General features: G+C 35.2%; 1 protein-coding gene across 5 annotated transcripts; it reads right to left on the bottom strand.

Moving 5' to 3' along the window:
• Nucleotides 1-1,465: 1,465 nt before the first annotated feature.
• prom2 (prominin 2) lies at nucleotides 1,466-13,705 on the bottom strand. Of its 5 annotated transcripts, none has more exons than XM_089117069.1 (25): nucleotides 13,564-13,705; nucleotides 13,225-13,246; nucleotides 12,798-13,072; nucleotides 11,735-11,793; nucleotides 10,933-11,138; nucleotides 10,210-10,330; nucleotides 8,270-8,333; nucleotides 8,051-8,140; nucleotides 7,717-7,913; nucleotides 6,286-6,360; nucleotides 5,729-5,792; nucleotides 5,415-5,571; nucleotides 5,131-5,283; nucleotides 4,865-4,988; nucleotides 4,632-4,720; nucleotides 4,459-4,543; nucleotides 4,235-4,378; nucleotides 3,823-3,891; nucleotides 3,648-3,740; nucleotides 3,508-3,561; nucleotides 2,729-2,809; nucleotides 2,540-2,608; nucleotides 2,369-2,458; nucleotides 2,142-2,254; nucleotides 1,466-2,051 (listed from the first exon to the last, which is right to left on the bottom strand). In XM_089117069.1, exons 3-25 carry the CDS (start codon nucleotides 13,009-13,011, stop codon nucleotides 1,946-1,948), a joined length of 2,517 nt encoding a protein of 838 aa, XP_088973195.1. In that variant the 5' UTR covers nucleotides 13,012-13,072; nucleotides 13,225-13,246; nucleotides 13,564-13,705; the 3' UTR covers nucleotides 1,466-1,945. The 5 variants fall into 5 exon arrangements, with proteins under 5 accessions (XP_088973195.1, XP_039528578.2, XP_039528581.2 ...); XM_039672644.2 differs by having other exon boundaries at nucleotides 13,573-13,705; XM_039672647.2 differs by lacking the exon at nucleotides 13,564-13,705 and adding an exon at nucleotides 13,389-13,454.
• Between the last annotated feature and the right edge of the window lie 23 nt (nucleotides 13,706-13,728).

Here is a 13,728-nt window from a genome sequence, read left to right as displayed (position 1 = left end):
AATGCAGCACAAGGGTTAAGTCACCATTATGGTGCTCGGTGTTTGTTTTAGGTTTGTTTTAAAATGACGGTTTTCTCCTTCATTGATTCTGCTTGTTAACATCAGGTGCTTCAATGTTGGCAATATAACATAAAGATAATATAAAATAATTCATCTTTGACATCTGTTTGTTCAGATATTTTTGTTAAATTTTCTTGGTGTAAACGTTACTCATTTTAAATGGTTAACTTTTCAGGAATATTTTGATTAAGTATTACTCAATTCTAATTTGTTCTTTTTTAATTAATAATATTGCTTGCAATCTGTTGCTACAATTTTATTGATTAGATAAAGCATATTCATTTTTACAGTGGATTAATGACTGCTTAAATACTCAGCTTTGCCATAACAAGAATAAATTACAATTGAAAAAATTGTCATATATTTTTGGTCAAATACATTGTCTTGGTGAGCATACTAGACTTCCTCAAAAACATTAAGAACTGACCCTAAACTTTGAACGGTTGTCTATATTTTGTGTGTAATGTAAATAGGTTCATCTGAACGTCTTCTGCAGATTAATTCAAAATGATTTTTCTGTACATAAACCATTTTTCTGTTCTGGAACCTTTAACATGTCTCAAGAATCACTGTAATCATTTTTCTCACGCCCTACATAGACAGAGCATGAGAGTGCATTTGGATTAGATTTAAAATATTTCAAGACCAGTTTCATGGCCTCTCCTCGTGCATGTCTATTAAGTATCTCTGGCTCTTGCTAATCAAAAAGCTAATTACTATCCATAATCTTGAGCAATGGTATGCTTTTAAATGACACCCTTTTATATGACATAGGTGTTTCTGAAAGGTAGTATACTATCACTTTACTGAATATTTAATCCCATGAATGCTGGTTTCCCTCCCCCTAAGCTGCACAAACATGTGTGGAATGCATGTTTCACTGCTCTACTTCCCTCTGATTGGCACACTTTTGTAATGGCAGCTGCACAGTACCGTAAGGCCTCGGTCACAGGATGTAGCGTGGACTGGAGGAAGGGTTTCTAGATGGGTTGGCAAGACAGAGAGTGGCAAGTGATGCTTTAGTTTACACCAAACAAATAGGTTCAGCATGGTAGTGTGAGCATATTTTATTACTATTGTGATTAACACATGACATAAAAGAAATGTTTAATAGGCCACCTCTTCAAAATGAAAACAGTCAATGTCTGATAGAAATGTTTTTGGTTTTAAATAAACTGCTGTACAATATCAGCAGTATATGTGTAAAAGATTATTTCTTACTGAAAAAATGGCAAAAAAGTAAATCTCAATGCCCACAGGACCACATAAAGTGCTTTCTAAAACTTGACCTCCCATTAACCCCTTATAATAATAAAAAAAAAACATTACAGTTGCATCAGTACAGTTTTTCTTTTCATTTAAATATCGAAGGAATACTCCACCATTTTTTTTTTCTTTTTTCTGAGAGAGGTATGTATCAACTTGTCTTAGGTAAGTGAATGACATTGTTTAAAATGAAAAATACGGTGGAGTATCCCATTAAGTGCTGAAATCATCAAGTGCAAGTAATTATATTAATAATACAGTTTCTACAGCACATAAAAGTACTACATTTTCTACATTATTACAGAGCCCATAAAGGAACGTAGGGATGAATTTTTATGCTTTAGCGTTCCCCCGAGAAACTTGGCGTTCGCTCGCAAAACTTTTCCGTTCTTTGCGAGTGAATGCATAGCTTCTCAAGTAAAGCAAAGGTTTTGTGAGGTAACGCACATTTCTCGGGGAAACGCAAAATATTTCCGAGGAAATGCAACAGCATTGACATCATTTTTTTTTCTTCCATCTCATTTCACCATGTCCCTTTAAGGGCTGCATCATTTGTCCACCATTGTGAATTAATTGATATGTGGTTCGGCGTGTGTAAACCAAACGTTTACTGTCGTTTTTATTTACGCATGTATGTATAAGGTGGTTGTTTCTCATTTTCCAATAATTCAGGTCTTAGGTGAGCCTTTGGGAAAGAATGCATCCTGATGTTATTATTGGAATTCCTTTAAAAAGAGAAATAAGGAGACACTTATAATCAATCCATGCGTAAAATATTATCCTTACATTTAGGAAAAACAAATAAGATATCTTACTCATAAACATCTGAATACTTCATCCTGCGGTAGTACTTGGCCAGTTTAACTGAGAAAATGATGCTGGGGATCAGGAATATCATACACCAGCCCAAACTGAACCAAAAGGCATTCTGGGAACAGACAGGACATTGTTTGTTAAGGTTTTTTTTTTTAGATGGCAACTGCATGGGCACTTCCAAAGTCATCAGCACTATAGGCAGATAGAGCTGTTGATGGATTCTTACCAAAGATCCCACCAGGTGTTTACAGAGAAGATCCTCTGATCTTTCTAATGCTGCCGCTACAGGCCCACAACGACCCATCCTCTCTGTGATCTGACACAGAACACAACACAATAATGTTATTAATCATTCAAATAGTTGGCAACTTGAATATTAATAAAGACAAATATATACCGTTTGATTTGCCCAGCTGACAAATGCCTGAAAGATTTTCAGCTGACAGTCTATGAATGACATGCTCTCCTGCAGAAAAAACGTGACAATTATCATTTTAAGACATCCCGTAGATTGCTTCATCATTTTACATACAGTAAACATCCTGACGGATGATAAAGCTAAATATAGAATTGATTTTGCACTCACTTTTTTCACTATTTGTGATATGTTGTAGTTCAGGACGTCCTGAGCATTGCCAACATTTTTAAGAACATTCTCCACAGTTGCCTACAAAATGATTGAAGAGAAGGAATTAGAGGATACTGTAAGTGCATTTTTAAATCATGAATATAAAGATAATATATATATATATATATATATATATATATACATGGTTAAAGTCAGAACAAAGAGTTTTGTTTAGTACTTATTATACACATACAACATTTATTTGAACAAAAATATAGTAAAAATGTAATGGTTTTCTATGTCAATATTTTAAATTCTAATTTATACCTCTGATGACATTTCTTATTATTGTTAATGATGAAAAAAGTTATTATTTTTTGCGGAAACCATGCATGATACAGTTTATCTTATTATTTTGTTATTGAAAGGAGTAAAGCAATACATATGAAACCATGAAAGTTACATTTTTCTTCTAATTTTAACTATAATATCCCCCCTCATCCCCAAAACATCCCCATGCATACATGCATTACATGCATTTTCAATATTCTTTGATAGATGTAAAATTACACCATTTATTTGAAAGTCATTTTATTAACTGTCCCTTTCCCTTGCATTCTTGCTGAATAAAAGTATTAATTTAATAAAAACAAATGACTTTCAAACTCTTCTGTATATGCTAGTGAACTGTGATAAAATTACCAAAGCATCATATTTCATGGAGTCTTTAATGAAATTGTTATAAATACTAATATACGGTATTCTAGGCAGTGTGTCAGACAGAAATGATGACTTACATTGACCTGTAATGCTACTGCGCTGAGATTCTTAATGGTATCATTCAGCTCCAGCTGCAAAGAGGAAAGGGTGAGGGTCACAGTAAACCAAACTGAATTGATATTAATGATTTGATAAATTTGAACAAGTGTTAACACACCAGCAAAGGCATAATGTTGTATGTGATGTCAGTCTGGATGTCTCGCAGATCTTTAGCTTCCCCACGCAGTTGCTCACTGGTATTGTTGTTTATCTGAAAGACACAAATAAGTCTATGTGATTCACATCAGTCTTACACCAGAGCAGGAGGATGTTAACAAGAAAGTAAAATTCACCTGTTTAGCAGCCAACTCATCCAGACTTTGTGCAGCTGAGCTCAGATTTGTCCCTGACACATCATTTATCTGAAATATGAATAATAAAATAATTACGAGCCTCAATATACAAGTACATTTCAAGATAAAATGGCCAAAAGTATATCACTAACATGCATTATTTTCGATAAATCTTACATTTGCTCATATATTTTTAACCATGTATATATACATATGTGTGTGTGTACTTCAAATGTACTTCAAGTTGCAAGAACTTTTAATTTAATCTTAACATATTTTTGGGGAAAGCAAAATAATATATAGATCATGCTTAATAAAAATAAAGGCCTTTATGTACCCTTTATTAAATTATTCTTTATTTAATTACACAAACAGTATGTGCTAGTCTATTTGAGAATAAACAGTAGTTTACCTGCTGTATAATGTTGCTGAAGTTCATAGTGCTGGCACTGCTAGAGAAGTTGTGTAGCTGGGACTTTACCTCCGGACTGAGGACAGTGATGGTTGCAATGTTGAGGTTTGCATCCTCAAAGATCTGATAAATCTGACTTTCGTACTGTTAGGAAAATCAGAAAGCTGAACTATTAGTGTCCAATAAGTGATGCACTGGGACAAGTAGAGGTAATAAATTCTCACCTTTGAAACATTTAACATATTATTTAGGTCGAAGACCTCATTCAGATGTAATGTGGTCCACAGGGGCTTATTATTTTGACAATCACTAGAAATAAAATTAAAAAAAAAAGATTTATTTATAGTGGACAAGTTATGCAAAAATGTCAGCCATCAGTCATACAGCCTTGATGTACCTGTACACATTAACAATGCTCAGGTTTGTTTTCAAATTCAGAATCTTGGACAAATCGAACCCTTGAATCAGCCCTGGAGTGTCAAAAACCTATGAAACACAATATGATTGATTACCAAATATGCTGGCATACGTTACGGCAAAATTTACATTTACTGGAAACTAACAGAGATGGTTAACTCCTAGCATCTAGTCAAAGTCATATGTGTAAACACAATGAGTTTCTGGAAATACCTGGAGGAGTTCCTTGTTCTGCCACGGTTTACAGACTATGGTGTAGGTATTACCTCCCACTATGAAAAGTATCAACACCACTAACATGAAGATCCAGGAGAACAGGAAGCTAAAACCTACTCCTCTAAAATGAAACAAGAGCAAGTATTTGTATGTGTACCGTGTTTTTTTATTGTACTATACTGTATATAACAATAGAACAAATGCACACCCTGACAACAGTTTCCTGTTTCGCAAACACAAATCCGGGGAGTCATTGTACTCACGCCATGAAGAAAATTCCTCCACAGTTGGATGTGCCGGAGCGTTCAGTGGGATTGACTTTAGCATTTAGTCCAGCTGTACCCAGCAACAGACCCAGAATATTACAGATCACCACCAGCAAAATCAGACAGCTCAGGGTCAATCCAATAGCCCGGCTACACACACACACACACATAGTTTATTCTTCACTTTGAAATTATTGTAAATGTTAAAAATTGATTAAAATGTATTTGAACACCATTGTTGTGAATCATTGGAAATAGGAATACAAGATTTGTGAAAGTACCTGATTTGACTTGATCTCTCTATCTCAGGAGAATATTTTGAGATGAAACCCTGCAAGTCAGATAATGGTCCTGAAATTTTCTCCAAATCATCAAGGGGAAGGTCATTAGTCACACCTGAGATCTGTTTTTTTAACTTGTCAAGCTCATTCTTAGCCACTTTAAAGGACACAAGACAAAAGATCACTTTAACAACTAGACTGATCAGCAACTTCAAGTAAAATACACAACTGAAAACCTGCAGTGAACAAACATTTGTGGTTCAAGTCAGATTTCCAGAAAGAAGCGACAAACTCTTTAATATACACACACTTACAAAACACACTTGCTGTCGTCTGAGTTTTCACCTTTTGAGGAATACTATCAAAGAAGTCTCTCCCCTGGGAAACAAACAGGTGTAGACATTGAACAATAGTTAGTCAAAAATTATCATAACTGTTAAATACATAACATTCAAAAATTTAAGTTTAAAGTCAATAAGAAAAAAAACGTATATTAAGCAAGAATACATTACACTGATCAAAGCCTATTACTAGAATATTACAAAAGATTCCTATTTTAAATTTATGCTGTTCTTTGTATCCTGAAAAAAAAAATCAGTTTCTACAAAATAATAAGCATTACAACTGTTTTTAACTGATTATTCCTGACTAACGAATCACTATTAGATTTATACAATGCACTTCTTCCTTTTAAACTGTAACAATATTTTACAATATAAAAGTTTGTACTTTATACAAAACGTTCATTTAGTTAAACAAATAAATGTAGCCTTGGTGTGTGTGTGTGTGTGTGTGCGTGCGTGTGTGTGTGTGTGTGTGTGTGTAAAAATGCACTGAAGCGAAAATGTATACATGTGAAAGAGGCACTAACCTTTTCTGCCTGTCCAGTGACATTAGCATTTATGGCATTGTCTATAGCAGAACTTAAATCACTTTGGCCAGAAAACTATGCAAGACAAAACACAATCAAAGTCATTAGATTATCTCATTATAAATCAGCATAACAATTGGAGTGAAGAAAAAAATACATGTCAGGATATCCCTTTTTGCTTTTACACCAGCACTCTAAAATGAACTCCACACACTGAAGAAAATTATATACGAGTAGATTATTTTATATAGTCATGTGATCTCGACATGATCACACGACTGTATGAAAACTACTCATATCTCAGACATGATCACGACTCATATCTCATTGACTTCAGTGTGTGTTCATGCTAGCTTGAGTGCTGCTGTGAAACATGACTTCCCCTTGCTCCATATAAAATAAAACAGCTTTTATTAAACCACTGATATTATGTACTGTAATGTAGATGATTTATAATATTAAATAATAAAAAATTATACTTATAATATAGTCCTATATTTTCAATGTTGTCTCGTCTATGCTGTCAACCATTGCAAAAAATAAGCATCAAGCATAGCACACATTAAACACTAGAGGGCATTAAAAGCTGTGAACACACATTCACTATTGTCCTGACATCCACATTCACAGTGACAACAGAAAGCCTGTATTTGTGGAAATGTCTTTAGACTAGGAACGAGTTAGGTTTCCAAGAGAAAGAGATTGTAAACATTGATGTGTTAACAATGACGTCTTGAGTTACTCCTTATTGTTTGTTTCTTTGTTCCTTCTTCCAGTCAATTAGAGCGTTTGTGCCTTTGTGTGCATAGACGACTGGTAATACAAGTTGTTCTTCTGTACTGTACTGTACTAGAAAAATGCTATATAGTAGTCAAGTAATCTAAGTTAAAAATATTGTGTGGGTTTCCTAGTAGTGCTTATGTTTTCCCCCAAAAGATTGACGCAGAAGAACTTACTCTGCTTTAATCACTAACCTGAGACCACAATCATTAAATGCTTAGAGCTTCAAAGAAAGTGAGAATTATTGTATAATGATCCATCCACGTTTGAGCATTTATTTGCTCTTAAAGGGATACTCCACTTTTTTTTGGAAATATGCTCATTTATCAGTAACCAGACAGTTTCTGGTCTCATTCGCTTAAGGTCAATGAGACCAGAAACTCTCTGGTTACTGATATTCTTCTAAATATCAGAAAATCGACTGAATGCATTCGACAACGGTAAAAACTCAACTGTTTAACTCTGGGGGAGTTGTAAAATGAGCCTATTTCCAAAAAAAGTGGAGTATCCCTTTAATGCTAAACCTGAAACTACCACGAAGCCTGAAGTAAAATCAGGATATAGGCAGGATGTTTCACTGAACAGCCATAACAGAATTTCCCACTGAACTTTTCACTGGTTTGTTCCTATGGCACCTCTGGTTTAGCTTACTTCAAGACTTCCATCCAATGACAGTTTGTCCAGTTCTGGCTGAAAGGATGTGCAGTTTACACAGTCTGACATATGCAAAGTGTTGTTAATCCGCTGCCTCACTGCTGATAAATTAGCTTGCAGTGCATCCACCTTCGGTTTCAATAGATCCAAAGTTTTATTAAGCTGAAGCAGTCCGGTGCTGGTGCTATTTATCACTGTAACACACATACATGAACAAAATCTATTTTAAAATCAATGGATTCATTAATGTTGCAAAGTTGAGTCAAGAAGCACAGGCTCGTTCATGGAGAGAGTTTCCCAAATAAAGGGACTGTGGTATTTATATGCATACCTTTAGCTATTTCATTAATTGATGTGAATGCTGGGTCGAGGGCACCTTTAAGACCATTCTGGATCGCTTTGCCAAGCAAAGACCCCGTTTCTATAGAAATAAAAAATGTATGAATGTGAGACATAACTTTTTTAATAATTGGCAACACAGCCACAATTTTTACATTGTCCTAAGCTCCTATTCATTTCTGACTCTGGTCTTGAGAGATACAGGACGTACCATTTAAGTTGTATTCCACCTTATCCACAGTCTTAGAGCTCTCATTCGTCACTTGTCGGATTTGCTGTTGAGGAAATAAAAGTATTAAATTTTATGTATTAGTTGCATTAAGTTCAACTCAGTTTTGAAATAATTTAATTTAAATTCTTAAGATAAATCACCCTAAACAGTGTCTATTCTAGATATGGAAAAAGCATAAGGATTTTCTATTCAGCAAGAATACATTAAATTTATCAAAAGTTAAAGTAAAGACATTTATTACATTACGAAAGATTTCTATTTAAAATAAACAAGGATATTTTGAACTTTCTATCAACCAAAGAATCCAAAATAAAATGCATTACTGTTTCCATAAAAATATTGAGCAACATAATTGTTTTCAAAAAGTTAAAAGTTACACCAAATCAGCATAATTTCTGAATGATCATGTGACACTGAAGAATGGATTGATGGCTGTAAACTGGCTGTAAAACATAAATCTGCATCGTTTATCCTTTTGATCTTTCATTCAAAAAAATTGCAAAAAAATCCAACCTTGCATTAAGTAAAAGAATTGAAAGTAGGGGGGGAAATCAAATTATGAAATGTTTTTTCTCCAAAACATGTTGGCCACAATCATTGGCACCCTTTAATTAATCACTTTTTGCAATCTCCTTTTGACAAGATAACAGCTCTAAGTTTTCTCCTGTAATGCCTGATGAGTTTGGAGAACACCTGAAAAGAGATCAGAGACCATTCCTCCATTCAGAATCTCTCCAGATCCTTCAGATTCCCAGATCCATGTTAGTGCTTCTTCTCTTCAGTTCACTCCACTCATCAGGTCAGGGAACTGGGACGGTCATGGCAGAAGTAACACATTGTTGTGTTGATTTTGATGTTTGTTTTGGATCGCTGTCCTGATGGAAGATCTAAATATGGCCCATTATAAGATTTCTATCAGAAGGCGTCAGGTTTTGATTTTTTATCTGTTGATATTTGATAGAATCCATGATGGCATTATGTGTCTGAACAAGAAGTCAAGGACCTCCAGCAGAAAAATATGCCCACAATATCCAACGGTAATAATAACTTGTACACATGGGGTACTTTTTATCCTGTGCACCAAACTCATTTAGTGTGTTTGCTGCCTAAAAGCTCTTTTTTTGTTTGAAGTTCCAGTCGTGTCTGGCAACTGAATTTGCTGGAGTTTGTTAGGAGGATTTTTCTTGAAAACTTCCCAAACAACATGTGGGGATGTAGGGGTTGTTTGATTTTTTTTAATAGGCTTTCTGACCCCAAGACTCAACTGCAATTCTGCATTTCTCCATCTGTGATCATTGAGGAGTCTTTGGTCACTCAGACTTTTATCCTCACCATCCATTAAGGCTAACATCTTAAGGTGATTGGAACTTCTTAATTATTGCCCTGATGGTCAAAATGGGGATTTTCAATACTATATTCTTACAGCCACTTTCTATTTTGTGATGCTCAACAATCTTTACTATATTCTACTATATTCTTTGGGTTTACTCGTGACGGATGATGAAGGGATGACAAAGGCCAATTATCTTTGGCCTTTGTGTTTCCTCATACTTAAACTCTTGTGAAACAAGAAGTCATGGCTGGAAAATTTTATGTTCCTAGTCCTAAAAAAGGTAAACATTAACGGGAATATACTTCGAATTACTCGTAAAAAAATTCAAGGGGTACCAATAATTGTGGCCAATGTGTTTTGGAGAAAAACATTTTTTTAATAATGTGATTTCCCCCCACTTTAAATTCTTGTACTTCAATGAAAGGTCCGATTTTTGCCAATGAAAGATCAGAAGGATAAACGATGCAGATTTATTTTTTTACAGCCAGTTTTAATCATATTTACCAGGGATGCCATTAATTTTGAGCACGACTGTATAACATGGTATTTCAGGCAACATTTCACTTCTCCCTTCTGAATGATGTACCTCAGGAACAGTAGTAATATAGCTTTTGACGTTCTCCAAGATGTCATTGAGTTCTGTGGAGCTGCTCATCACTGTCTCAGAAGTGTACGTACTGCTCAGGAACATGCAAACGTTCCCTGCCCTGCACAGCAATTCACATTCATTTAGAATACTGATATACACTCACCAGCCACTTTATTAGGTACACCTTGCTAGTACCGGGTTGGAACCCATTTTGCCTTCTGAACTTCGTGTCAGATTCAACAGGGTACTTGAAACCATACTGACGCTACACCGCTGGGTTTAAACGATGCTCAGTTGGCCCAAAGAGTGGCAAGAAAATATTCCCCACACTTTTACACCACCACCTACAGCATGAACCATTGATACAAGGCAAGATGGAATCATGCTTTCATGTTGTTTACGTCAAATTCTGCCCCTATATCATCTAAACGCAAAGCAGAAATCGAGACCCATCAGACCAGGCAACGGTTTTCAAATCATCCATTGTCCAACTTCAGCTGATCGTCTTGACCATGTCTACATGTCTAAATGCATTGCGTTGCTGCCATGTGATTGGCTGATTAAATATTTGCGTTAACAAGCAGTTGAACAGGTGTCCCATAATAAAGTGGCCGGTGAGTGTATAATAAATAAGATGCATGATAATATACACCAGTTACATTTAAAAAAAAAACCAATAAGCTTTTGTCTTAAGATCACTAAATGTTAACTGGTGCTCACAGAATTAGTGCAGTTATGATAAATGTGGAGCAGTAAAAGCTTCTTCGCTTGCAGTGGATGTTCGTTTTCTGCTTCTGGTGCATACGGCCCCCGCAGTTACCACAGCAACGACAGCAGGCGAAGAATAGGCCAATTAGAGGCATCAGGACAATGTAGAGGATCCCAATGGCTACACACACCAGGAAACCTACCTCATATAGCAAAACCTTGCCGCAAGTGAAAGAGGTTAGACAGGTTGGTTAGTGTGGGTATTATGACTCAGTAAAGCAGGAAAGATGAGATTGACAAAAAAAAAAAAAACTCATGCTGATGGGTGTAGATCTGTGCTCATGTGCTCTGCTCAAGTGTGTACCCAAAACATGTCTGATGGTGAGATCAAATCAGCCACCGAAACTGGCAAATAGTGAGTGTTTACACAACAAAATAGAGTTGTTGGCGTCATTTACTTATGCTAAAAAAAATCCTAAGAAACCTGTCCCAGTAGTACTCACATATTTAAACAGATTTACTGAGAATTTATTATAATAAGCCGAAGACTAACAAGTAACACAATTTGATCTCACTTCAACAAACAGAATATGTGATATAAAAAAATATGTTGTAGGTATTACATCCTGAACAAGGGCTTCTCTCACCAGGGTTAGTTATTAGTTATGTGGTATGATCACTTTTAATAAAAAGAAAGCCCAGAAGTAGATTTTCTTCTACATAGGTCATTTTAAATATCTATTGCATAAATAGGACTAAGGTGTTATTTATGATCAAACTGTTTATTTACATGCAGGTGAATTTTATTACATACCTCTTTAATCATATCCGTTTGTGTGGTTCCACTGCCTTTTACCAATCCAACCACCAGATCTACAGGGGGAAAAAAAAAGTCAAATCATTGTACATTTATTTTTAAAATTCATTTACACATAATCAGTGTTCCAGCATTTTGATTACGCTTTGAGAGTCTCAGAGGCCAACAGTGATTAAGTGGCCATGGTCAAAGGTCTAGCTCTCTACTATATAACATTAACATAATTGTGCATATTTAGTCCCACAATTTCTTTCTTTTTTTTTTTAATAGCTATTGATGTCAGGTATTATAATAAAATACTTAACTTGAGCCAAAGTAGAAAATTAGACTCGACACAATCAGACTCTATTTACGAGTGATGATGAATAGACATTTGTCATTGTAACATGAACTTTCAACGAGGTTTCTATGGAGTAAAATTTCATTCAACAGCATTTCTATGAAGTAATGCTTCATTCTATTGTTGGCAAGGGATGTAGTAGAGCGTGTTTGATCTTATAATTATAGATCAAAGCGACATTGTTAACATTACATTTTATGAAAAGTTTGGAACTTTATGAGGTCATGCAATATAAAAAGTAATTTTCTTTCAGCATAAAATGAGTTTGCAGGTAATAATTAACCTAAAAGTGTTGTGATCCAGAGTGTAACTATATTCTACTTGAAATGTACACAACAATAACATATTTTTGAGGTAAACAAAGCATTTGGAATGGGGAAGGGTGTTGATTCAAATGTCGTGGACATTTGCATGGTTATTTGCACAGTGGTTTTTGTTTCTGACAATTAACGGAGTACATTTATCCCACCTGAATGAGCACAATCTAACCATGTGCGTCAAAGCCAGCCAATAAACCTCCTCTAATGAGTCTAATACAGCCATTACACTCTCAGAAGAGCAAGTCTGATTCATCTGTGCCACACATAGCATCTTTTTTGCATATAGGTCAACTTTTTTTAAGACAGATTACTCAACATAAAAAAAAAAAAAACATTGGCTGTTTGTACTGAATACGCCTTTGTCAAACACGTAGATCAAAAGTACATTACATGAACTTACCTTTAGGGAATGGCTTGGGCTGGACAGAACCCAGGAATGAATTCACAATTGGAGACATAAAGGCACTGTTGAAGGTCAGCTGGGAAGGTTTCACATTTGGATTTTGTAGCTCTGTGCTTATCGTCTCTACAGGACATGATGGTTGTCCGCTTACAAATGTGCAGAGAAACAGCAAAAGGCTACTCCAAAAACCTCCTTTCATTCTGAACCTCATGGTTTCAGTCACTAGTCAGTGAGTTTTTAGGTCATCGATTCTTATGGGCATCAGACATCACCTGTGAGATGATAAAGGTCAATTGGTAATTAGTCTATTCATTAAAAGCTTCTTAACAAGCCAGTCATTATAAGCATGACCATTGTCTTAATTACAGAAATAATTGTCAAAATTAGAGAAAGATGAACGGCAAAGTCTGCCAGCTGTACTTACATCCTACAACACATCCTCCTTGCTAAAGTATAAAACAAAAACATTGTCAGGAATATAAATGCTCTGTAGGCAGCACAGAATTATTTTTATATAAATACAATAACGTTTAAACTCGTTTGTTGTATAATTTCTTACATATTAATTCAAACAGAAGCAGAACTCACTCTTTCACTCTCACCAATTTAGGTAAAACGGACCAGTGCAACTGAACTGAAACTCAACTGTTTACCTAAAAACAGTTAACTGAGACCTAAGCAACGAGAGAGGAAGCTAGAGAGGGACAGAGAGAACTTGTATTGTTGTAACTTGTATACAAAAGCTTTTAGAAGAGTACCTGACCTGTTTTACCTTTATAGTCCAGCTATTGTTGAGTGTGTTCCTCTTAGTTCAGTTTAAATGAGTCTGTAGATCCAATGTCTTTATCCTTCTGAGAGAAACCTGATGTCAACACTGAAGTTTAACTGCATTGAGTGAAGCAGTAAATTAATGAAAGACTCACTAAAA

Source organism: Pimephales promelas, chromosome 11 (assembly GCF_988280905.1).
Source record: "Pimephales promelas chromosome 11, fPimPro1.hap1.1, whole genome shotgun sequence".
NCBI classification, from domain to species: domain Eukaryota; kingdom Metazoa; phylum Chordata; class Actinopteri; order Cypriniformes; family Leuciscidae; genus Pimephales; species Pimephales promelas.
This window is presented reverse-complemented; position numbering and strand designations above follow the sequence as displayed.